The 25,152-nt window shown below is 45.5% G+C and overlaps 2 protein-coding genes and 1 long non-coding RNA gene across 3 annotated transcripts in view; 2 read left to right on the forward strand and 1 right to left on the reverse strand.

Annotated features, from left to right (window-relative positions):
- The first annotated feature begins 1,080 nt into the window (after positions 1–1,080).
- LOC101484460 (tryptophan 5-hydroxylase 1-like) lies at positions 1,081–10,622 on the forward strand. The gene is made up of 10 exons (XM_004565687.3): positions 1,081–2,077; positions 2,227–2,410; positions 2,498–2,598; positions 2,675–2,742; positions 2,830–3,026; positions 6,985–7,120; positions 7,336–7,462; positions 9,428–9,523; positions 9,923–10,056; positions 10,198–10,622. Exons 1-10 carry the CDS (start codon positions 1,922–1,924, stop codon positions 10,373–10,375), a joined length of 1,377 nt encoding a protein of 458 aa, XP_004565744.1. The 5' UTR covers positions 1,081–1,921; the 3' UTR covers positions 10,376–10,622.
- A 1,534-nt stretch (positions 10,623–12,156) lies between these two features.
- Positions 12,157–21,847, reverse strand: LOC143418304 (uncharacterized). The gene is made up of 3 exons (XR_013098243.1): positions 21,753–21,847; positions 20,575–20,706; positions 12,157–15,637 (listed from the first exon to the last, which is right to left on the reverse strand). It is a non-coding gene; the product is annotated as an uncharacterized LOC143418304 (long non-coding RNA).
- Positions 21,848–21,851: 4 nt separating this feature from the next.
- Positions 21,852–25,152, forward strand: part of LOC101484736 (CD81 antigen) — a 30,210-nt gene continuing 26,909 nt past the window's right edge. The window contains exon 1 of the mRNA XM_004565688.5: positions 21,852–22,032. Within this exon, the coding sequence (XP_004565745.1) occupies positions 21,967–22,032 (66 nt within the window). The 5' untranslated portion in view covers positions 21,852–21,966. The remainder of the gene's footprint in view (positions 22,033–25,152) is intronic.

Consider the following 25,152-nt stretch of genomic DNA (forward strand, 5'->3'; position numbering starts at 1 on the left):
ATCATTTCACTCAGGTGTTTCAAATCAAGCACCTCGGCATGCTGACGGCTTCTACAAACATTTGTGTCGCTCTCAGGAGCTCCAGCATGATGCTGCGATAAGATGCCACCTGTGCAAAACGTCCGCTGGTAAAACTGAAGTTGCTCTTTGTTGGAGAAAAATAAAGAAGAATTTGGTTCAGTTTGAATAACTAAGGCTTCGGTTCCACAGGTGACTCAGACCCGCCCTCTGTTTTCTGACAGAGGTGATGTCCTGAGCGATGACTCCTGATCACGAGATCCAGTTGATAGGTTTTGAAGTCTTATCAATAAAAAGCTGTGACGGCTCGCTTTACAGTCCTTTTGCAATATTATTATCAGTGTCTGCTCACACTGACTGGTCGCTCCGAGTCTTATTATCTGGGTAAAATAAAACACTGATACAGATTTATAGTTTGTTTCCCCTCCTTACACTGTAGTTACACGTGACTATTAGGGATCTTGTCTGTATTAGAGTATACGAACCCCTGTAGCTCAGGAGGTAGTTCGACCCCCGCCTGGCCCGCATGCCTTTGGGCTACTAACCCTAAGTTGCTGTCTGACCCATCAGAGTATGGATGTGTGTGAATGTCAGTAAGCACTTAAAATCATAGAAAAAGGTGAATGTGACATGTTGTATAGAGCGCTCTGAGTACTCTGGGAGAGTAGAGAAGTGCTGTATAAGAATCAGTCCATTTACCTCCCGAAAGATCAAAAATAACCTGCTGAATATGTAAAAAAAATTAATATTAAAACAGAACTGAACAAAAAATGATGGTAAACTTTCAAAAAATAGAACCATAAATATAATTTCTGCATTCATAACCAGAAGTTTCTTTAAAATGACTCAACAGCGTCTCCAGGTTCACCTTTCAGCTGTCTGCACCTGTGAGTACTGTGTAACTAGAGTCCAGGACAGGAGGTCAGGATACTGATAATACTCTGCTCTTTAAAGTATTTGTTACTTGAAAAGATTTTGTGTGTTTTCTGTCTTATAAATAATTCTTTTATTTTGTCCCGTGGCTAATCACCGCATAAAAACACAGTCAGCAAACAGACAAACAGGAATCTCTTCATTCCCACGTTTACAGCATTTAGGGTTCAACTGTCTTCATTTGTAACAGAAGAGAGAAGAGCAGGAACCAACAGCTGCAGCTCAAAGTGATTTCTGTGAGTTCAGTGAAAGAAAGCAAAGTTTGCTGTCCTCTATGATGCAGCCTTTAACGTTAACATGTTGGATACTCATTAATTCAAATACTTGCAACATAATTTGTTCTCTCTCCATTCAAACTGTAACTATGTTATCAGTTTGATTTAGATACATGTGAGTGTTTCAGGTACTGAAAATATAATATGTATAACCTGGGACTTTATATTACAGTCATACGCTTCTATTGTTATAACTAATAAGGGATGTTAATCCTGAAACAGTGTCAATTAAAATGTGTCATAAATACAGTAAATATTTAATTCATTGTACACAAACAGTACACAGTACTATAAACCGGTTGCCATGAAGCAAACAGTAAGTCGTTCACAGTTACTGTAAAGTTCATGCGTTCGTGTATTTTAAAGGACGGTTACAGTAACACTTTATCGTCACGTTGACTCAACAATTAGTGAACAGGTGGTGACGTGTCAAGGCGTCGTGTGTTGTGATGTATATGGCGTGATGCTGATCTTCCTCCTGATGAACATCCATCTCTGGAGCGCCCTCCCCTCTGCTGCAGCTTCATAAAGGCAGCAGCCGCCGTGCAGAGTGACAGAACAGCCGGAGACTCATCCTGTCACGACCTTCACGTCGTACTCCTACCAGACGACTCTCTGATGCAGCCAGTGCCAAAGCAAGCTTACTGAACCATCACTATCAATTTCATATTTGTATCGCTGAAATCCAGAGAAGCATGTACGCCAGGAAGTCAGAAGGAAAGGAGCTTCGCAGAGGAAGGTCTTTGGACAACAGGACCGTCTCCAGCAGCTTTGGGAGAGGCTCGACAACCATCATATTCACTCTGAAAAACGAAGTCGGTGGTCTTATAAAGGCACTGAAACTTTTCCAGGTGAGGTTTCATTTTCTTTATGTTGACACAGATATGGTGTTTTCTGAGGATGCATGTGACTGGCCAGGAATGAATGTGATCAGAAGCTTTTACAGCATCTTCTTTGGGTGTGTGTGTGTTTGTGTGTGTTTGTGTGTGTGTGTTCGCAGGAAAAACACGTCAACCTCATCCACATCGAGTCCCGGAAGTCCAAACGAAGGAATTCAGACTTTGAGATCTTTGTGGACTGCCACACCGACCACGAGCAGTTCAAGGAGCTCACCGAGCTGCTCAGGAAGCACACGGACATCGTGGAGATCTCGCCGTTCGACGGCTCCGCTCTACCCGAGGACGGTACACCTTGTCGTACTTTGACTAAACAGTAGCTGTGATAGGAATGAGTTATTTCACAGGTCTGCGTGTGTCTTGACTGTGTTTCAGATGTGCCCGGTGTGCCGTGGTTCCCCAAGAAGATCTCAGACTTGGACCTGTGTGCAAACAGGGTTTTGATGTACGGCTCTGAACTTGATGCAGATCATCCGGTATGTGCGTCATCGGACAGAGCTCTGAAATGTAGCGTGAACTCGGTAACCGACTGAGGTTTTGCTGTTCCTGCAGGGATTTAAGGACAACATATACAGAAAACGAAGACAATATTTTTCTGATTTAGCTGTAAACTACAAACAGTGAGTTCCTCTTATGGATGTTTTCATTAATGAAGTTAATAATAAAAACCTAGAAGGGCTTTCATCCTTTAACTCCGTCTCTCACAGCGGTGAGCCCATCCCTCGTGTGGACTACACTGCAGAGGAGGTGCGTACCTGGGGCGTGGTGTTCAGGGAGCTCCACAAGCTGTACCCGAGCCACGCCTGCAGGGAGTACCTGAAGAACCTCCCACTGCTGACCAAGTACTGCAAATACAGCGAGGACAACATCCCCCAGCTGGAGGACGTCTCGCACTTCCTCAAAGGTAACCGTCAACAGTGTTGGTCAAGTTACTTGGAAAAGTGACCATTAATTAATTCCTGATTACGTCTCCAAAAAAGTAATCCCATTACTCTACTGATTACTTATTTTCAAAAGTAATTAGTTACTTAGTTACTTTTAAAAAACACGATACACAACCTGAATAGGTAATAAAGCGACCTTTCAGCCCAATTCTATTTTTTCTGCATGATCCATCATATAAAACTGAATCTAATGAAAAAGTCTCTTTAAAACGTGTCTTATTAGTTTGAATCTTTAACTTTATGCATCAAGGAAAAATTAAATCGTATGCAGCTGTCTTTGACTTGAAGAAATGTGTTTAACATTTAAACCTATTTTCTGCACATTCCAGCATTTAAAATAAAATAATTGTTTTGTGTTTACACTCTTTCTAATAGATGCAAGTAAAACAAAGCAGAAAATAAATAAAATCAAAAACGTAGCAGCACTGAGTCCTGTCGCTCTTAAATCTATTTTCACGTGTTTAGCAGGAGTGGTGCGGGTGGAGGTTTGCCCGGTGCAGGTGTGCCTCAGCGGTCATGCCAGCATTCTCGGTACTTGCTCAGAAGTTTAAGGTTTCATTTTCCACGCAGAGTGCACAGCAGACGCGAACGTTTGTGTTACTTTGTAAGGAATCAAACTCAAAGTAATGTGAGTACTTCCACGCTTTAAATGCTGCACGGTCGTACTCTCTCCCGCACTGCACATTATCCCTTGTTGAACTGCACACGTCTGTTACCACGAACTAATTACTTTTTTGCAATAGTAATCCCTTACTTTACTCGTTATTTTAAAAAGTAATCGGATTACAGTAATGTGTTACCTTAACGTGTTACTGCCCATCGCTGACCGTCAAATGCAAGCCAGGGCTCTAGACTAACTTTTTGTCACGGTTGCACTGGTGCGCCTAACTTTTTTTCTTAGTGCTGCAGTCTCTCAGTGCAAAATTTGGGCGCTTAACACTTTTTGGGGGGAAATTCAGTCCATAGAGACACTATTGATTTGTAAATGATTAACTAACAATCTTGTCAACACAAAGTTCTTTATTTGAAGCACATTTCTACCAGAAAGAGAAGTTACTGAAAAACTGCTTGTGCTTAAAGTGCGTTGGCACTCTTTGGTAATGTTGTAGACAATGTTAAACTTAATCATCACTCTGACGACCTGTTTGCTGCTGAAAGGCCGGGGGGAGAGGGGACACAGGGCATTTATCGCAGCATATAATGTGTTTCTGGACACACTGCTGCTTTTTCAGCGCTCAGAGGTTGATGGCACCGTGTCAGAGCTGGCTATGAATTTCAGACAGATCAGACGGAGACATAACAAAAAAGTTATCAATCGTTCTTTTCATCTTTTTTATTACCCACAGCTACATCCACTCTGTCGGGCCTAGGCTGCTCACTAAGGTTGGGTATCATCACTGATTTCTATAATCCATTCGATTCCGATTCACGAGGTCCTGATTCGATTCAGTTTTGCCTCAGACAGTCAGAAACATTATAATTCTGATCATTTATTATAAAATTATGCAATATGGGTAATAAGCGAATGAATAACGCAAAAATTTAGATTTGAGATGGGAAACTGTTCTTGAAGTACACAGAGAGAGAGAGAGAGCTGTGCATGAAGTGTGATTTTATCGTGGTGGAAGCAAAACAGCAAAAGTCAGAGAAGATGTTTATCAACTGATGATGTTTATGACGATGACGTTTATCAAATGTGAAGCGTAGTTTGATCTTCTTTTGCTGCTGCTTCAGTGAATTTTGGTTGGAGAGACACAAAACCTGCAGCTCAGAATTGAGCACAAAAAAGACGTAAACAGTAAACACAAAGCGCGGACCGGCCGATGCATCAGGATCAGTGAGCTGTCGGCTTTCAGCCCCGACGGCGTGTCCGTGTACGGGCCGTCTGGTGAGAAAGCCGAGAAAGAGAAAGCTGATTCTGATGCGTCGGTCCGCTCTGTGTTTACGTCTTTGTGTGGAATCCGTGTACCTGCTCTCATTTACTGTTTGGTTGTTGTTGAAATGGTTTTGAGAGCTTTATCGCTTTATTCAAGCCACTCACCTCTCTCTATCTAGTGATGTGCGAATCATGAACGAATCGTTCAATACTCGAGAATCACTTTACTGACTCGTGAATCATGATTCACGAAACGCCAACTGACTCACTGACTCATCCCTGTTGCTGTTAGCAAACTAATATCATTAGTAGAAATATATCTAACTTATAATTAAAATTGTGGGGGAAAAAACAACAGCCAAAAAAACATTAACTTAACAAAAACATTCCTGCTCTGAACTGGAAGAAAAAACCCTGAGTAGAAGCTCACATCAACACAATAGCTCCTCAGCTCACAGTAGCATCGCTCTGCTAACATGCTAACAGCACATTTGAGTTACTCACCCCCTCCCTTGCTGCGCTGAATCGTAGCATAAACGAATCACTCGTCTTAGCAGCAGGATTTACATGAAAAGAGAAAAAAAATTAAGTTTCAGTGAAAATGTAAATTTTTTGCACTCTCTGGTCAACTGACTCAGTGACTCAAATGACTCAAAATCCAATTCACTTTGGTGAGTGACTCATTCAAACTCGATTCAGTAAAAAGAATCGAATTTATCATCACTATCTCTATCCACCTGCACTCTCAACTGGATCACGGCCAATCAGAGAGGTCCCGCCCCTGGCTATCTCTGATTGGTTTAGACCACGATAGAGGCATAATGTCTGTCTGTTGTTGACCACACGGAGACTTTCAGAGTTCTGCGACGTAGGATTTTTTTTAGTTGCACCATTGAAAAATGTGGTCGCACCCTAGAGCCCTGCAAGCAGTTGTTTCCAAGCTGCTGAATATCTGAGCCAAAAACAAGGAGAGTGACACCGATGTTTCCCACTGCAGCTTTCAGGCACTTTTTCTGGTTTCGCACATAATGGGCAAAACCAGTTTGATTGTTTTGGAGCCTTTATCCTTCAAGGACCTGCAGTTCAAAAAGCGCCCCTCCGACATCCAAACCCATCTGTTCTCTGATTGGATTGTTACATTTGTGATTGACATGACATTGACCAATCAGCTGAAAGGAAGAAAAATAGGGTCAAAATTCGTACTTGTAACTTGAAGCTTGAGTGCAGAGTTTCACACGTATGTCCACACACAAATCTTTTTTACGCACACACAAATTCTTTTTATACATACAAATCCTGATTTACAAGTACAAAATATTTATGACCACAATTTGAGCCCATAAACCCCACAGCAGCCATATTGTTGGTCACATGATTTCATTAAAATGCTCCAACAGCACAACCAAGGTCCAGAGATCCAGTTAGCAGACAGCTAGCAGCTACAGCCACCTGTCACCACCATCAACCTGTCAGTCAAAGAGGCCACGCCCCCAATAATGCAAACTTAGAGCCTTAATACCATTTAAACATGTGAGTTATAAAATCGTCCTTAGTTATTATTAAGGGGGAATTATCTCTAGAGAACAAACAGTTTGTGTATCAGGCTGTAAACATGGTTATTTCTGCTGGAAAGTTTTAACATGGGAGTCTGTGGGGACTGACTCGCTGCTGCCTCTGCTGGCCGGTACATGAACTGCAGCTGTCATGGTAACCCTAATAACCCCTCTGCCTGCGTCCTTCCTGCTTTCTGTGTGGTTTGATCTTTGTGCCTCTGTTTTATTTTGACAGTTAAGTCCTTGTTACCTTTCTGTGTTTTTACTTCTATCCTTTGTTATTTTCTCCCATCCTCAGTACCCTCATCCTGGTGCCTGAGTCTTTGTCTAATCTTACTCCTCTTCAGTTCTGGCTTTCTTATTTTTGGTTAACTGGTCATCTTTTGGTCTCTGTTTAGATTAAGATGGACAGTGTGTGTGTGTGTGTGCGTGCGTGCGTGTGTGCGTGCGTGCGTGCGTGCGTGTGTGTGTGTGCGTGTGTTTGAGCAGAGTGCTCAGGCTTCATCATCAGGCCCGTTGCCGGTTACCTCTCCCCCAGAGACTTCCTGGCAGGCCTGGCCTTCAGAGTCTTCCACTGCACTCAGTATGTCCGCCACAGCTCAGAGCCTCTGTACACACCTGAACCGTGAGTGCACAAAGACACACACACACACACACACACACACACACACACACACACACACTATAACAGTCCGTTTTATTGTCTTTCTTTATTTTGTTCATATTTCTAAAGCCTTGTGTGTGTGTGTGTGTGTGTGTGTGTGTGTGTGTGTGTGTGTGTGCGTGCGTGCGTGCGTGCGTGCGTGCGTGCGTGCGTGCGTGCGTGTGTGTGCGCTGCAGAGACACATGCCATGAGCTGCTGGGTCACGTGCCTCTGCTTGCCGAGCCCAGCTTCGCTCAGTTCTCTCAGGAGCTCGGTTTGGCGTCGCTTGGCGCTTCAGATGATGATGTAAACAAACTGGCCACGGTGAGTGCTGCAGCGCCGACTCACCCTAAATACACCTGGATGAGGCGGGAACAACATGGCTCCCCCCACATATGAAGGGATTGGCTCATAAGGCTGTCAAGTCAGTTTTATTACACAGAACATTTTAAAACCACAGAAGTTGAACCAAAGTGCTTTACATGGACACGTATCTGCAAACGAAGAACCAAAACAGCAAACGTCACAAAGGGTTAACAAAGTTCTCACAGTGTTACAGACAGAGCGCAAACAGAAAGCTGGAATGAAACCATGAGGGACCTCAGACATGACAGAAATAGGGCCTTAAATCTGATAGAAAGTTCTCAGTTCTTCTTAAGGGGACAGGAAGACTCAGGGCAGCAGTAGCAGGTGAGAGGTTGGGCTGATGACCTCAGTGAGCTGGAGGCAAAATATGGAGTTAGTGTTGTGAAGTGGGCGTGTCCTGAGTTGAACATGTCTAAATATTAAGGCAACTACCAATAGGAGTGAAACAGACCACTGACTGACACGTAAAGGTGAAGGACACCTGGATTAGGTGCTCTCAGGGTCTCCTCTCCCTCTCCCCGTAAGAATCGAGCTCCTGAGTAGCAGGCAATCCTCACAGAAACACGCCTGTTTATCTTACAGCTGTGGCAGCGTGTCATTGGCTGGTGCATGTATAGAGGTGCATGTACGTGGTTACCTGTCCTGTTAATCACCTGCTGAGCTCCTGCTCCAAACCTCTGCTGCATTTCTACATCTCCACCACCAGGTGACACCACCAGGCTTCTCATCAGTGAGGAACGAGCCAATCACAGCAATTCTTACTTACAGTATATTCAGAGTTCCTCATAATAAGCAGTGTTGCTCAGCAGCTGATGCATTTACAAAATTCTTCCTTCAGGTTCAAAATATTCATGTGAAAAGTTTGTTCAGGTGACTTTGAGCGATTCTCAGTGTGCGCTCGCCCCGGGGTGAACGTCCGCCCCCTGGTGGACCATTGTCCTTTATACTTCCACCTGGTTTATAATCTGGGTAGCTTGAACCCACCAAGGTCATCGTCAGTGACGGCCCCGCCCTAAACCTTCCTGTCCTGAGTCTTTGAATCAAGTCGAGTTTTATTGTCAACCCAACTGTATACACTCAGGTATACAGTGGGACGAAATATCGTCCTCCTGGATCGAAGGTGCAAACTGTGAAAATAAAAAAGAATAAGAATAAATTAATATAATCAAGACTCAAAACCGCTGATTGTCAGTATGCGTGTTGTCAAGAGATTTATTCTAAATGACACTTCTTCAGCTGAGAGTCTAAGAGGAGAAAACACACAAACAGACGCTGCAGTTTTAACTTGCAAGGGCGTTTCGCAGAGCGCTCACATCAGAGTGGGGCCCTGTGAAATGCACGCTCTGTTCTTGCACTTGTCTTTATTTATACACAAGAAAAATGAATACATTTGACGTGAGCGTGTGTGTGTGTGTGTGTGTGTGTGTGTGTGTGTGTGTGTGTGTGCGCGAGGTCAGGACTGCTTGTTTGACTTCTTACTATCGCTGTGGGAAGATTCAGATACAAATATCAGAACACGTTTCATAAAGAACAATCTGTCCAGAACAATGAAAAGTACGATCAGTTCTAAGCTAGGAAATGATCATCATGCAGCATTCTATCACAAGTAAACTTATATCATTAAAAGCTTATACTGACTAAAGAAATACAATATTCTACTGACACGTGTATACAGCATGCTGAGTTAGCGCTAATGTGATGCTGCTGAGCTCAACATGAACAGAAAACATGAAGAAGGATTCAGTAAATATAAATACTGGAACGAAATGTGAAAAACTAGAAGCAGATGATTTCAGTGAACTCACCTGTCCACAGTTTCATCCACACCAGGCTTTAATCTACCAAACAGACAGATGAGCGCTGCTGACTGAGCGCGTGCAGTGGCGCTCTGAGCTGATGTCGGTGTCCTCCTGTTTGTTCCAGTGTTACTTCTTCACTGTGGAGTTTGGGCTCTGTAAGCAGGACGGCAGGCTGAGGGCGTACGGCGCGGGGCTCCTCTCCTCCGTCAGTGAACTCCAGGTGACCTCCGACCTCCACACTGCACCTTCATCTGACGATTTTTAAAAGGACTCAGATTATTAGTGATTTTTGTGTTTTCTTAAACCCACTGAGTGGTTAAAAAAATCCACATGGCATAAAAACACCATCTTAAAACTCCTCCCATTTTTGTGTACTTGTATTTTACTTGAGTATTTCCAGGTTTTGATGCTTAAAACTTCAACATGTAAGATTTTACTTCACTGCACTCACGACTCGCTCTCAGTGTTTGGTTTTTGGTAGAAGCAGCACAGAGCGTCCTCCAGCTGACACCAACCGTTGCTAAGCTAGTTACCTGACGCAGCAGTCACCTGCGCTCAGGTTTCAGTAAGTTTGGACTCTATCTAAAACATCTGTGCACGTGTCTGTCTGTCCTCCTAGCACGCTTTGTCCAGCAGTGCCAACATCCTTCCTTTTGACCCCACGGTGACCTGCAACCAGGAGTGCATGATCACCACGTTTCAGCACGTTTACTATGTGGCCGACAGTTTTGAGGAAGCCAAGAACAAAATGAGGTGAGCTGCAAGTTTTCCCCACATGATGTGTGAGACGCACCGTGAACCCTGACCCTGTATGTCCCTGCTTGTCCCTGATTTTGGTTCTGAGCCGATGTGAGAGCTTCAGCTGAGGATGTAAAGTGTGTGCTGTGTCTGCAGGGAGTTTGCCAAGACCCTTCGACGTCCCTTCACGATACGCTACGACCCCTACACTCAGAGCGTGGACGTTCTGGAGGACACCAACAACATCAACAGCATGGTGAAGGACATCCGGCACGAGCTGGACATCGTCGAAGACGCTCTGAACCGACTCAGCAAAAAACTGCAGAGCGTGTAAAGAGGTGCTCACAGTAAAGCCGCTGACAGCCGAACACCGCTTCTATGCCTCTGCTTCTGCTCTGAATCTACTTCTGCTGCAACAAAGCCGACACCTCCTCCTGAGGGGGGAGGGGCCTCCTGAAACATTCGCTAGGACACATTTATTGTTTGTAGGCTGAGCTGTAAAAATGCGGCACGTGTGCCGTGATAATCTGTCTGTAATCATGTGAATTTGTGTGATGATCTATAAAATACACATAATCGTGTGTGAGAGTTCTGCAGTGATCTGATCCTGGTTCTGTTTGTGCTGCTGCTCAGTTACTGCGGCATTTAATGCGACACAGCACCCGTGTCCATTAGATCAGCTGCACACACCTACACGAGGCCTCACAACAACTTTTAAAGCAACAAAGTGTTGCTGGATGTGCAAAGAGCAGCATTTAGTTGTGCATGCTTCACACCAGCAGAGGGCGCCACTCAGCCACCCCACCAGTATCCACAGCAGAGAACCAGCAGCACCATAAAAGCACTTCGCTGGTTAAAAATAGCTCACAGATATATTGTCACAGAGCAGAACCTTCAGCTTGTGACTGGGAACAGATGTCAGTCGGTTAAATACCTCTGCTCATCTCCAGCTTCATCTTTTTATTCCTGGACTCTCTCTCCCAGAGCAGCTTTGCATGATTCATAGTTCAGAATAATCCTTCTTTACCTGCTGGGCCTCCTGCGACTCCTCAGCTCATCCCTTTAGCTCCTCCCCCTTTAAGATACATTTCTTTTTTCTTTTTTTTTCTTTTCTTTTTTGTTTGCCTGTCCCATTTGGTTCTTTAGCCATCAGAATTGTTGTCTGAAGACCAACAAGGATACCCAATGGATTTATTTTGCCAAATGGATCATCGTGGCATTGCCGTATTGGTCCATTTGGTCGATCTTTGTTTTTATTATTTATTATATTTTATTTTCAGATGTTACAGACGGGACAGACATGAGTGAGGGATAGGAAAGGGAGAAAGAAAGAGGAAGGAAAGGAAAAACAGAAGGGGAGAGGGACAGTGAGAAAGGGGGGGAGAAAAAAAATAAAAATCTCCTGGATCACCTGTTGAGAGAAGAATAGAAAACAAGCAAAAAAAAAAACAAAGCAACATACTAAACACAACACCATCGCATTAATCTAGCTAAGTGTAAACAGCAGTAAATACTAAATATTCAATGTTGTTGTGCAGCACGCAGGACAGATGTGCTTCGAGGTAGCAGCCAAGAAAGGTGTAATTTGGGTCTACGAGCAGTGAACACCCGTGTGCATACCTGTGTGGATCAGCATGCTTGTATTCCAAAGGTTTCTCCATGTAATGATCTGCTAGGGAGTGTGGGGGGGCCACAGCCCCGTCCTCCAGGGCATGAAGCAGGTATGGAGGAGATCAAAACTCCAGACATCCAGAGGCCCCCAGAACACAAGAGACCAAGGAAGACCAACAGAGGGGCAGCCGCGCCACTGTTCCAGTAAGAGCTGAGGAGAGTCCCAGATGAGGGCTCACTCAGCAGCCGCGGAGCAGAAGCCAGGGGGAGTTGCAGTGACGCGCCCGTGAGCTCCCCCGGCCGCCAGCTGTGCCTGAGTGACCGAGCCCCAGGCCGAGAGGCCGGGGGCACCCCACCTCCGAAGGGGCCCGAGCGAGCCCCAGGCTCCAGGCCCCGATAAGCGGCCGCCAAGGAGTGAGCCGGTGTGTACCCGGACGCCCACCCCCAGACACAAAGAACCACCAACGCACCGACACCTGAGGGAGTCCGCCACCGGCAGGGGAAGTGGTGGTGGGTGGAGATAGGCCTCCAAACCTTGGAGGGCCTGAGATGTCCCCAGAGAGGTGGCGTCTGATACCCAACCTGACATATAGACACAGACATACAGGCACACACAGATACAAACATCCATTCCCACCCTCATGCTCTCATATGCACTCACTCCACACTCAACCAACGTGGAGACAGACATAAAGAGACGCTGTACACACAATCACACTCCCCAAGCGTACTCTAAGCCCCGGGTCTAGGTACCCTTACCCCTGGAGGGGGGAACTGCACCCAGACCCAGGTGGTGTTACCCTTTTCCCTGCGGTGGGGAGAAGCAGACCGCCCCGACTCCACAGCAGCAGGGAGGCCCCACACTCCAGACCGCAGTCGGACGGCCAACTCCTCCTAGCCCCCCCGCTCCAGCAGGTCGCAGAGAATGGGGGTGGGAGAAAACTCCAAACCTCCCTCCACCCGCTCATTGTAATGTTGATGCATGTGTGTTCTAAGGTGCATTTAAAACCCAGGAGGACATGGAGCTACCTGCCAGAGAGCAGCAGGTAAGCGCATGGTCCCTCCTGCTAACCCTCAATGTCTACGTGTATTTAACATTGAGAGGTGGGCAACGACGCCAGGGGTGGGGTGTACACCCTGATGGTACTTTGGATTCCGTGTATCATGCCCACCCCCAAGATCTTATATGTATGTGTAATGAGAGTGTGAGTAATGTGAATGTCTAAGTTGTGGGATAAAATTGAGGCAGAGGCAGCCAGAAGGGGACAGGGGGGGGGGGGTAGCCTCCTCTGCACCCTGGTGACACACCCCCACTCCAAGGCCCTGCATGTGTGGGTGGTTGTGGTGGAGCGGGAAGAGGGAGGCAGCTGGAGATGGGGAGGGAAGGAAGGGAGGGGCAGGTAAGATACATTTCTTATGTAAACCAAAAGGTTTGAACGGCGGGTGGGTGTGGCTCCTATTCCCTCTGTGACATCAGACAGGTCGAAGAATAGAAAGCGTTTAGAGCCGCTGGGTTTGGGCTCAGAAACGTATTATTAGAAACTTTGTGCTTCTGATAACGAGTGAAGGTAAAGATTTTGTATGTAGTTCTTTTCTTATATGAAACCTTATTAGGGTGTTCCTGCAAAAAACAGCCTAAAGTTACATTTTAAAAACATGTTTCACTTCACGCTTGACTGAAAGTTTGATACCAAACTTTTAAATGTGGCCTGTACATCACTTCAGGTATATCACAGTTAAAATACTGTGTGTATAATCAGACCGATGCAAACTGGAAGGATGCTTCACACCAACAGGAAACACTGACCAATCATTTAAAGTCCTGTCACTGACTGTGATGCTCATCAGAGACTACGAGCTCACATGTAGAAGGACAGAGTCCACAAAGAGCCCTTAAAGTCAGCAGTGAGAGCTGCCAGGAGCCTGAAAGGACGCTAACACAGCGCTGCACGTCCCGAGCTGATTGGTGGATCTTTGGTGGAGGCAGCTAAAAAGCCAGCGGTGTCATATTAAAGGGAAAAACTGAAGTTTGTGTACAAGGTCCAGTGTTCAGAGAAGCTGGACTGTTAGTGCTCGTTCTATTCAGCAAAGAGTCAAATTTAAACAGCAGCGAGAGAAAATGGTTGACATGAAGTTGTGGCTTTGATATATGAGAGCCGTGCTTGTTGTTAGGAATCACTGAGTATTGAAGTCAAGAATGAATATTATCTGTTCAAATATCATCACGTCCACATCCTGCACAGCTTATCCACCGTGCTTCATCCTGATACCTGAAGTTATGGAGACGAGGAGGCGAAGCTCTTCAGCATTTCAGTCGTTTCTCAGGAGAACTTCAGGATTTACTGGAGTCTCTGAGTTTGCTCACCCTGAGACGAAACCTCACCTGGCAGGTGGCTGACCCCTCCCCTCCTGCCTGACTCTCTGTTTCACATCCTGTGAATCTCACAGCTCGTATCAGAGTTTACATCTCTCCAAACATGAAATATTTGTGACATAAAACACAGCTGACTTTCTAATCGATCAGTGATCAATGACAGGACAGAGGAAGTGATCACGGAGGATTTATTCTGAACTCTGAACCGACCAGTATTCATAATTCTGGCCTCGCTAAAAATGTCTCTGCTCTTTATTTATCGGTCGCCATGGTGACTCATTGACGGCTTTGTGATCAGAGTCGCCTGAAAAACAGGAACAGAAAACTCTGAGTTTAAATTTAGACTCAGAACAGGGCTGCACGCACACACGCACACACACACACACTGCTCACAAACCAAAGGTCAGAGGTCATCTCTCAGTCTCTGTCAACAGCAGAAAAAAGACAAACCAGTGACTCCAACAACACAGCAGAGTCCAGGACAAAGTCCCCCAGTGTTACTGCAAACAGCTGCTTACAAACCCACAGCTGGAAGGTGATTGGCTACAGCGTTCCTCGTCCACCCAAAGCACGAAGGGGGGTGGAACTACACCCAATGGCTGAAGAGCAGCACAGCACCTGTCTGATCAAACTGCTGCGTCACGTGGAAGAGCCCAAACATGCCGACAGCTTCAGTTTATCAGACGCTCGTCTCTCCTGGAGCATCTCGAGACGCTCTATTGACTATTAGCTGTTGCACAAACAAATCGCTTCCTGTGCTCATGAGGTGATGTTGGAGATCAGATAAAGTTTATCACATATTGTTGATTTCCTGTGGCCAGTAGGAGGAGCCATGATTGTGACTCGGTGCTGCTGAGCAGATGTTTCTGCTCTGACTCTTACCAGACTTGAATTTGAACATCTTCAGGTGTCGTAGGAAAACCCCGACTTCACCACGCAGGCGCTCGGATGACAAGGAACAAATATGGAGTCAGTGTGTTAAAGAAGAACAGCTGGAAAACAAACGGAGGCTTTTCTTTTCATACATGTGCATAAACGACAGAGCCACGGCTGCTTTACCTGAAGCCACGTGTGCAGGAAGAACTGCAGATTGTGTCATTTCCACCACTTCTGTGCATGTGCAGGATCTGGAGCATCATCCGGGCCCAGCATGTGACTCATTTTTGTAAACAATCATGAAAAACACTCTTTACACTTTCAGAGCTCGAGTCACTTTGTACACGAACCGCACAAACCTGAATCCACAGTGGGTGTATTTTAGATACGCACGTGTGGATGTGACAAAGCCCCGTACAGCTCAATCAACATGAAACTGAAAGCTGAAGCTCAGCCAGCCAGAGAGAAATCCCCCTGGACTCCAAACCTTCCAGCCGGAACCCGGGAATAATGTTTGACTCACATTTTAAGTTGCTCATGAGTCATGTGGGAACTGCCACTAAATCTGCTTTTCAGTCATCAGAGACAAACTGATGCATGCCGTCATATCCAGCTGTGACGCACCTCAAAATGTACGTAAAACTTGGATTCAGGGCTGAGTCAGACCTCTCACGCTGTCACGTCAATGACTCCAAATCCTTTTACTTGTTTTGAAGCACTTCGTGGTCTCGGTATCTGTAGGGAACGACGAGAGGACACAACAGGACACTAGCCAGATAAAGTAAGAAAGATAAGCTTTCATTAGGCTGACAGCAAAAATTCAACAGGACGAAGCAAAAAAACAAAATCCAGAAACAAGGAGACAAACAGAGGAAGGAAAAGACAAAATAAATCAGGGATGAACATTTCAAATGTAAAGAGATTTCTCAGACAGAAGCCACGACAACTGTGGAACGTGGTTGTATCACACACACACACATTTATATATATACACACACAGCGGTCCCCGTAGGTGGACTGGTCGGTAAGCCCAATGGTGATTTTTTGTTTTTATGGGCCAGATGCTGGGAGATGTATAGAAATCCATTATTGTACATAGTAATTTTTTTAGGGTCCCATCATAATTTCTTCAGAAGTAAGTACTGTACAGGGAGTGCAGAATTATTAGGCAAGTTGTATTTTTGAGGAATAATGTTATTATTGAACAACAACCATGTTCTCAATGAACCCAAAAAACTCATTAATATCAAAGCTGAATGTTTTTGGAAGTAGTTTTTAGTTTGTTTGTAGTTTGAGCTATTTTAGGGGGATATCTGTGTGTGCAGGTGACTATTACTGTGCATAATTATTAGGCAACTTAACAACAAACAAATATATACCCATTTCAATTATTTATTTTTACCAGTGAAACCAATATAACATCTCCACATTCACAAATATACATTTCTGACATTCAAAAACAAAACAAAAACAAATCAGCGACCAATATAGCCACCTTTCTTTGCAAGGACACTCAAAAGCCTGCCATCCATGGATTCTGTCAGTGTTTTGATCTGTTCACCATCAACATTGCGTGCAGCAGCAACCACAGCCTCCCAGACACTGTTCAGAGAGGTGTACTGTTTTCCCTCCTTGTAAATCTCACATTTGATGATGGACCACAGGTTCTCAATGGGGTTCAGATCAGGTGAACAAGGAGGCCATGTCATTAGTTTTTCTTCTTTTATACCCTTTCTTGCAGCCACGCTGTGGAGTACTTGGACGCGTGTGATGGAGCATTGTCCTGCATGAAAATCATGTTTTTCTTGAAGGATGCAGACTTCTTCCTGTACCACTGCTTGAAGAAGGTGTCTTCCAGAAACTGGCAGTAGGACTGGGAGTTGAGCTTGACTCCATCCTCAACCCGAAAAGGCCCCACAAGCTCATCTTTGATGATACCAGCCCAAACCAGTACTCCACCTCCACCTTGCTGGCGTCAGAGTGGGACTGGAGCTCTCTGCCCTTTACCAATCCAGCCACGGGCCCATCCATCTGGCCCATCAAGACTCACTCTCATTTCATCAGTCCATAAAACCTTAGAAAAACCAGTCTTGAGATATTTCTTGGCCCAGTCTTGACGTTTCAGCTTGTGTGTCTTGTTCAGTGGTGGTCGTCTTTCAGCCTTTCTTACCTTGGCCATGTCTCTGAGTATTGCACACCTTGTGCTTTTGGGCACTCCAGTGATGTTGCAGCTCTGAAATATGGCCAAACTGGTGGCAAGTGGCATCTTGGCAGCTGCACGCTTGACTTTTCTCAGTTCATGGGCAGTTATTTTGCGCCTTGGTTTTTCCACACGCTTCTTGCGACCCTGTTGACTATTTTGAATGAAACGCTTGATTGTTCGATGATCACGCTTCAGAAGCTTTGCAATTTTGAGACTGCTGCATCCCTCTGCAAGATATCTCACTATTTTTGACTTTTCTGAGCCTGTCAAGTCCTTCTTTTGACCCATTTTGCCAAAGGAAAGGACGTTGCCTAATAATTATGCACACCTGATATAGGGTGTTGATGTCATTAGACCACACCCCTTCTCATTACAGAGATGCACATCACCTAATATGCTTAATTGGTAGTAGGCTTTCGAGCCTATACAGCTTGGAGTAAGACAACATGCATGAAGAGGATGATGTGGACAAAATACTCATTTGCCTAATAATTCTGCACTCCCTGTATATGATGCCAGTATTTCCCACATTTTCTAGATACTGCACCAGTACTGTGTGTAAAATGCCATCAAAAAGTCAGTTTTATTCTTTCTCACCTGTCTTTCTGTCACTTTTCACTTTTTAAAGGTTGCCATGTTAGAAAGAATATTTTGCCCTGTCATGCTGTTTATTGATGTGGCAAATGAATGGTTTATGCAAATATATCTAAATCTGTCATCAGTAATGATCATGTCTCACCTCTAGTCTTCTCTGTCTCAATGTCAGGTTTTCACCATGTGTTGTAGATAGTTCAGGAGGTTAACTCGACCAACAGTCTACTTTCAGGTACTGTTTAGAATACCAGAATAGGGAGGATGGTGCAGGTTTAAGTTTATTAGACTGATGCATATATACCAACAAGACAGCATCCATCACTGTGACAACAGCGTTTGTTCTCAATCAAAGGCTTTATGGTTTTTCCTATAATACCTGGTGGGCCGATGTTTTGTCCCAGTCCAGCCCTGGCGGTCTATATCGCGGTTCATCTTTCGCAGCCTCGCTGTTTCGCTGATTTTTTTGTGCAATTTTGCATACTTTTCCCCCTTTTGTCTTTTTTTATACAGCGCATTGTGTTCTGCGTCCTGATTGGCTGTGGACCACTGTCCATTAGGGGTGCAACGATACACAAAATTCACGGTTCGGTTCGATACTTTGGTGTCACGGTTCGATATTTTTTCAATACAAAAAAATGTTCATGCATTTTTAATTTGTCATTTATTAAAATTATAAATATATATTTTAACTCAAAAGTACAGTTTTTAAATTTAACCCTAACCCTTGTGCGTGTTTTTTATTTTGACAGCGAATGCGTACCTGCGGACCACTAATGTGCAGCCCTGGTTATTTAGCTCGTCATATTGCAGCCACAGAAATTCTTTTGTCCATGAAACCATAAAGCTGCACTTTCTTTTTGCCTTATAGTCTGATTTGTCATAACTTCTCCGTTTTGTGGTAAGCTTTTCTTTGGCTGTCACTTCTTCACCCTGACCTGTCTTATTTGGCTCAGCAGAACTGAAATGCTTTTACACACGCACTCACATAAGCTCAGCGATTCTCTGCGCGATCAACCTCTCACATGTTTAAGCTTGCTGCGGGAGATTTCACTTGTCATGTTTGCATAGTAAGCTAACGATTAATAAGACGATGTCAGAGGAATTGGTGCACAAATTATCATCACTCACAGATCAGTGCTGTCGCTCTCTATACACAGTTCGCACGATTGCAAAGTGAAAGCAAAAAACAAGCGCAAATTCAAACGCGATTTCAATATGTCACATATTGACAGTGGCTCACCGATGCCAATGACATAATTACCCAGCTACATTTCTGAAAGAATGCAAAAGCATTGACATATATTTTTCCTACAATAGCCCGACGGGCAGGGCAGAGATAGATTTTGGTAGCCCGACTGAAAAAATCGCTAGCCCCGGGACGTCGGGCTAGCGATATTGCAAGCCCTGTATCTGATTGAGGAATCACTCATCTTTGGAAAAGAGAGTTTATTACAGAGAAATGGCTCTTTCCAAAATAAAAGCTATACTATCCGCTTCTTCTGGGCTATATTCTCAGCAGCATAAGGAGAATCATGTGCTAACAGCTGTCTAAATGACTCGGCTAAAGTTAGTAGCATGCTTGTTGTTTTTGTCTTTGCACTAGGATGATGTCGGTGTAAATGTGCAGTCATATTCGTTGTGTTCCCACTAGTGCTTTCAGGTTAATCTCGTTGAAATGACCTTAACGCCACAACACGGCAAATCTCCGTTAACGAGCTACCGCCGATCGCCCCGTGCATGGGGCTAGACGGCCAACACGTTAACGAGCTAACTGCGCTAACACACTAGTTCACACCCATGTAATTGAGCATTGCATGGCACATCCAACATACTGTTTTACTTTAGTCCATGACTCGCTTACCTTCAGGGTCATACGTCACATGAAAACCAAAATAATTCCAAACGCCAGATCTGAATGAGGTTCAATTTGCCTGTTGCAAGGAGAGCTTAACTTCTGTCTCGCTAGCTTGCCCTGCGCTCTTCCTCCTGACTATGCTGTCTGTGTTGAGCGCTCAGTGGATCTGCGCTCGACAGTGCAGCCTAGGCGGAGTAGTCGAACGCAGATTCACTGAGCGCTCAACACAGACAGCATCGTCAGAAGGAAAATTGATAAAATAAATTACAAATGTTGTATTGTTCGATACATATGCGTACAGAACCGAAAGCACTGTATCGAACGGTTCAATATCGATACGAATATCGTTGCACCCCTACTGTCCATCAGTCCCGTGCACGTGTCTCCTGTACAGCACAGAGTGCGTTCAGCTCGTCACATTTACATAAATCTTCCATCCTAACAGTGTGACTCATAAGTGCTGGACTGTACGTTTGTCAGTCTTCTCCCCAACAAGCACAACAATGTTGACGAGACGTCGTCACGTGCGGGTGTCTTTGGTTTCATCCTGTAATGCTGGACTTGTTTGTTTGTTTTTTACGAAGGTTTGAACTTTGAGCGTATAAACAAGAGAGAAAACTGAAAATGTTCATGCCTGTCTGAGAAAAGTGTCTAAAGTGTGTAGTGACGGGTTTTACAGCCTTAAAACATCTGTAATCATTGTAAATAAAGTCGGCTACTTCGCGGGTTTCAGTTATTGTGGGTTATTTTTAGAACGTAACTCCTGCTCTAAAAACAAAACAACCCAATACACACACACACACACACACACACACACACACACACACACACACACACACACACACACACACACACACACACACACACACACAATACAGCAGCCTGAATATTGAAACTCTCACTCTGGGCCAAAAAGGCTAACATGTGGTCATGGAGCCAACCACATTAAAGGGTTTAAACACAGACACACACACACACACACATATATATATATGCAGGAAGCTCCTGAGGATGTTTTACCAGTCGGTGGTTGCTGGAGTACTTTTCTATGCTGTGGTGTGCTGGGGGAGCAGCACAGCAAAGAAGGACTCATCCAGGCTGGAGAAACTGATCAGGAGGGCTGGCTCTGTGGTCGGCATGAAGCTGGACACTCTGGTGACAGTGGCAGAGAAAAGGACATTAAAGAAACTGCTGGACATTATGAACAATGCTGGGCATCCTCTGCACACGGCCATAAACAACCAGAAGAGTCTGTTCAGTGACAGGTTGCTTCTCCCCAAGACAAGAACTAACAGACTTAAAAACTCCTTTGTCCCACACGCCATCAGACTGTTTAACTCCTCCCTGGAGGGGAGAGGGAGGGGAAACAGGAGGACAAAGGAGGGGGGAACAACTAAGCTGTAGTGCCTCTTCACCTCACTGTGCAATACCTTGTGCAATACTTTTGTAAATAGTCAACAGTGCAATAGACTCAATACTTGAAATGTGCAATTCACTTGTATTTTTTATTTTTATTCCTATTTATTCTATTTATCCCCTTTGTATATTTTATTTATATTGTCTCTGTATTTATATATGTGTGTGTGTGTGTGTGTGTGTGTGTGTGTGTGTGTGTGTGTGTGTATATATATATATAACAATTCTGTAACTGTAACTTCGGTCGTTGCTGTGCTTTTTGGAAGTCGAATTTCCCAGAGGAACCCACCCGAGGGATTAATAAAGTTCTATCTTATCTTATCTTATCTTATCTTATCTTATCTTATCTTATATGTGTGTGTGTGTGTGCATGTGTGTGTGTTATATTGTGTAACCCTGTGATTCATGCGCAGCTCTTTGGTCAGTGTTGTTGTTTTAAATGTGTTTCCAGATAAATTTGGATAAAGAGAAAGAGACGAAACATAAACGAGGCAGAAATAATCGAGTGGTTTAAAAAATGCTTTAGTTTCGTTTGATTACTTTTTGTTCTGTTATCTTCAGCCGTAACGCCCCCCTGCTGTCCCTCTGAAAGCCCCCTCCTCTCCCCGGGAGAGCCCCTGTGACCCCCCCCCCCCCGTCTCCTTCCAGTGAGTGAGAAAGAGAGAGCCTTCGGCGATGACGTAATCGGGAGGGTGTGTTTACCGTCTGTTTCTGTGTTTGTAAATAAAATGTAACTAAATTGCGACTCATTAACACAATGGGTTAGTTTGGCTCGCTCTCACCACCCTGCGCTCTGATTGGCTGCGCCCGCGCTTCGCTCCTCTCCGATTGGACGCTGTTTGGCTGCCAGGCGGAGGGAGGAGGGAGGGGTTGGGTGTTGCCTCGGTGTGCGAGCTTCATTCCAGTGTTGAGCTCTCTCCTGAACCGTCGCTTCGTCCTTCTGCTGCTCCTCTTGCTGTGCCTCTCTGCGCCGAACAGACCGAGTCCCGGAGCATCATGGGAGTGGAAGGCTGCACCAAATGCATCAAATACCTGCTCTTCTTCTTCAACTTCATCTTCTGGGTGAGCGCGCTCGCGTGTGTCTGTGTGTGTCCCCTAGCTGCTGGACATCGTCACGTCCCCCACCCATTTACCGCGAGGCCTGCTCCGGGACGCGCGCGCGCACATTGTCGGCAGCAGGGGCTCGCGGTGGGGAAATCACCGTCAGCGCGGGAGTCGTGCGCGCGCTCTGCTTACGTAACCACATTGTACCTCCGAGGCAAAGTGTGGGTGCTGTGCGCCGACGTGCACAGGTGGGGACAGATCAGGTGTGTGACCGCGGGCGATGTTCACTGCTCGGTTTGTGTGGCAGGAAAAGTCGGAGCTGGAAGTTTGGTGTGTTTGGTGTGCGGCTTTGTGTGGATTACATCCTCCTGTATGCGTGCGTGCGTGTGTGGGTAGGATGGGTGGGTGGAGGGGTTTCCACTGGATGAGTCAAAGCCTGTTGGGTAATGGATGGTGGAAACATTTGTGGGCAGTTTGTCATCTCCTCCTCCTCCCCCTGCTGCTGCTCATGGTTTCTTCTCTCTGCTCTGTGGAAAGTCCAGGAGCGCCGAGCTGCAGTCCTGGAAAGCTGAACAGAAAGTCAGACGATCCCTGTTTTACATCCTTACTAAAAGTGAAAGTGAAGCAACCCTCCATAGCAAACAGAGGCTCTGCACCATTTCATGGGCGGAGTCCACACGCCACCACAGAGGAGTCTGAGCCGTCCCACCGGGAGCGTCTCCAGAGCAAGAAGCGAGTTTTTAAATCAGAAATAAATCCAGCATCATCCTTTGGCATCATAAGGAAGGCGGGGCTCTTCCTCGACTTCTGCCGTTTCTCGCAGGTATCAGTGATGGCCACTCCCAGCTCGCTCTTTGTCAGCGAGCGGCGTTGTTGCCTTTTACCCCCAAACATCTCCTAAAGCTGACCGAGGCGCTCTTAGTGTCAAACCACATGAGCAGCAGCAGGCAGGTAGCCGCTCTCCAAACACAGCACCAGCCTCTGAAGCGGGTTCGGCACAGCCAGGCTCTGTTTGTGTGAGCCGGGTTAACAAAACCTCAATCCCGCGATGGTCGTTGGTTCTTTGTGTCATCGGTCGAGCGCTGAAGGCTCTAAATCTTTATTGGCAGGAAAATCTGTGACTCTAACAAAACTACAGTTAAAAGTCCAAACTTTAACCCTCCTTCACTTTTACCACAGCTGTCCAGTGGGCCAAATTAGAGTGTTTGCCTGGCCAATTCTGGCCCCTGGACCTTATGTTTGACACTCCTTTGATGGCCGACCTGCAGCTGTTATATGATGATAAACTTACTTAGAAATCAGCGGCTTTATCATCACCGTCGGTTAGGTCGTTGGATAAGCTGTTGTCATAGAAACAGTTTTATTTTCACATGTTTACACAGCTATTTTCTTATCAGCTGTTTACGGTAAACAAACGCGTATGTGAGCAAGTGTGGAACCTTTTATCCCGTTACAGTGTAACAGTGTTTGTAATTTCTAAAACCTTTTAGATATTTAGGCAAAAATTAGATTTTATTGTTTTAAAAAAGTCGCGTCGAGTCCTGGAATCAATGCAGCTGATGATCTCCTCGTGACCCCCACCACCTCCACCTCATGTTTTATGTTTGTTCTCACTAAAACGCCGCGCTCAGGGGACCCTTAGTTGCCCTTTGACGAGCTTCAAGACTTTAATAAATGTCTGATAAATAAAAGAATAAAGTGACTGAAGCCTCTGCTGTGTGTCACACTGCTGGGATAATTCTCCACGTTTAGCTCGGGTCTGCTGTGTCGCTCGATTTCAGCCGCTTTAATAGAAGTCACAGGAAGTGTTGTACGCGCTTCTCAGGAAGCTGCAGAGTTAAAAATGTGTGAACTTTTACATGAAAGTGCTGATCAGTGTTAGTGGAGCTGAGGAAGCAGCTGCAGCTCAGCAGCCTGTGAGCTTCCACCGCTCTCACACATCTGGCGTGTCCACGCTCCAGCGCTAACAGGAAGTCTGCGCCTTTTAAAGTGCTCCTGCAATGGAAACGTCTGAAACAACGGGCTTACCCCGAAGTTCTCCGTGTGCAGTCGTCACCTCGAAGCATGACAGTGTGTGTTTGCACGCCATTTACACACACACACACACACACACACACACACACACACACACACACAGTCTCAGACGGGGTCTCTGGATTTAATGTCTCCCCCAGGAAAATGTTGGAAAATGTCATCTTTCCTGTTTTGTCCGATAAACAGTCCATGTGTGGACGAGTAGAAGCCTGAACATATTCAACCAAGCGTGCGGCTGCTTCATTATCTTATCAGCTCCTCTAATCATCAAGCGCCATGCAGTGGCTGAACTCTAACAGATGTGTTTAAAGGGGATTTCCACGGGCTGTGAATATAATTAGCAAGAAATGAGTAAAAACACAGGTGATGATGATGATGGTGGTGGTGATGATGGTGGTGGGGGTGTCGATGAATGATGCAGGGTCATCCTGTCTGGAGCCCGGCCCACAATAGCCCCTGATTCTGACTGAAAGGCCCGACTCGCAGGGCCACAGCCGAGCAGTCAGCTGTGCGCCGGGGAGAAGAAGAACGCCGTTTCTGTTCCAGCAGCTCACCTGTAAAACCCTCCTGCTGCCTTTTCATCAGAGTTGTTGGCTGCAGCCTCTTTCTGTCAGTGTGGCTCAGAGCTCTCGCTGTCAAGGAGAGACAGCGAGAGCTCTGAGAAAGGAAAAAGTCAAGGATCAGCTCGACCCCACAGCCTGCGCAGCGGCGTGATGGTCCGAAGCCGACCCGGCCGCTTCCTTTTGTTTGTGCGCATGAAATAAACGTTCTCATGCTGAGCACAAATCAGTTTGACTTGTTCTGATCAGCTGGGCAGCCTGCTGCAGCTCTTATCTTCATAGTCACATTTTATTTGGTCTGCCACGCCCTCTTTCAAACCCGGCGGCTGGCGAGCAGCTGTGTTAATGATTCTCACACCTTCAGACTTTCAGGTAGAAACGATCAAACCTGAATCATGATTCTGTTTTTTCCTGCCTGCTCCAGAAACCCTGTTTCTCTTTGTGCTTGAATGAGTCTTTTATCCCTTTTGGTCTGTGAGCGTCACAGCAGCTGCTGGTTTCTCGTTATGTTTCTCGTGAACAGTCAGTTTGGTCGGTCGGGTGT

Source organism: Maylandia zebra, linkage group LG1 (assembly GCF_041146795.1).
Source record: "Maylandia zebra isolate NMK-2024a linkage group LG1, Mzebra_GT3a, whole genome shotgun sequence".
NCBI classification, from domain to species: Eukaryota; Metazoa; Chordata; class Actinopteri; order Cichliformes; family Cichlidae; genus Maylandia; species Maylandia zebra.

Bases quoted from the DNA above. Each gene is read 5' to 3' on its own strand.
- LOC101484460 (XM_004565687.3), top strand. From the start codon at position 1,922: ATGTACGCCAGGAAGTCAGAAGGAAAGGAGCTTCGCAGAGGAAGGTCT. The intron at 7,463-9,427 runs GTGAGTGCTGCA...TGTTTGTTCCAG, and splicing joins ATGTAAACAAACTGGCCACG to TGTTACTTCTTCACTGTGGA. The intron at 9,524-9,922 runs GTGACCTCCGAC...CTGTCCTCCTAG, and splicing joins CCTCCGTCAGTGAACTCCAG to CACGCTTTGTCCAGCAGTGC.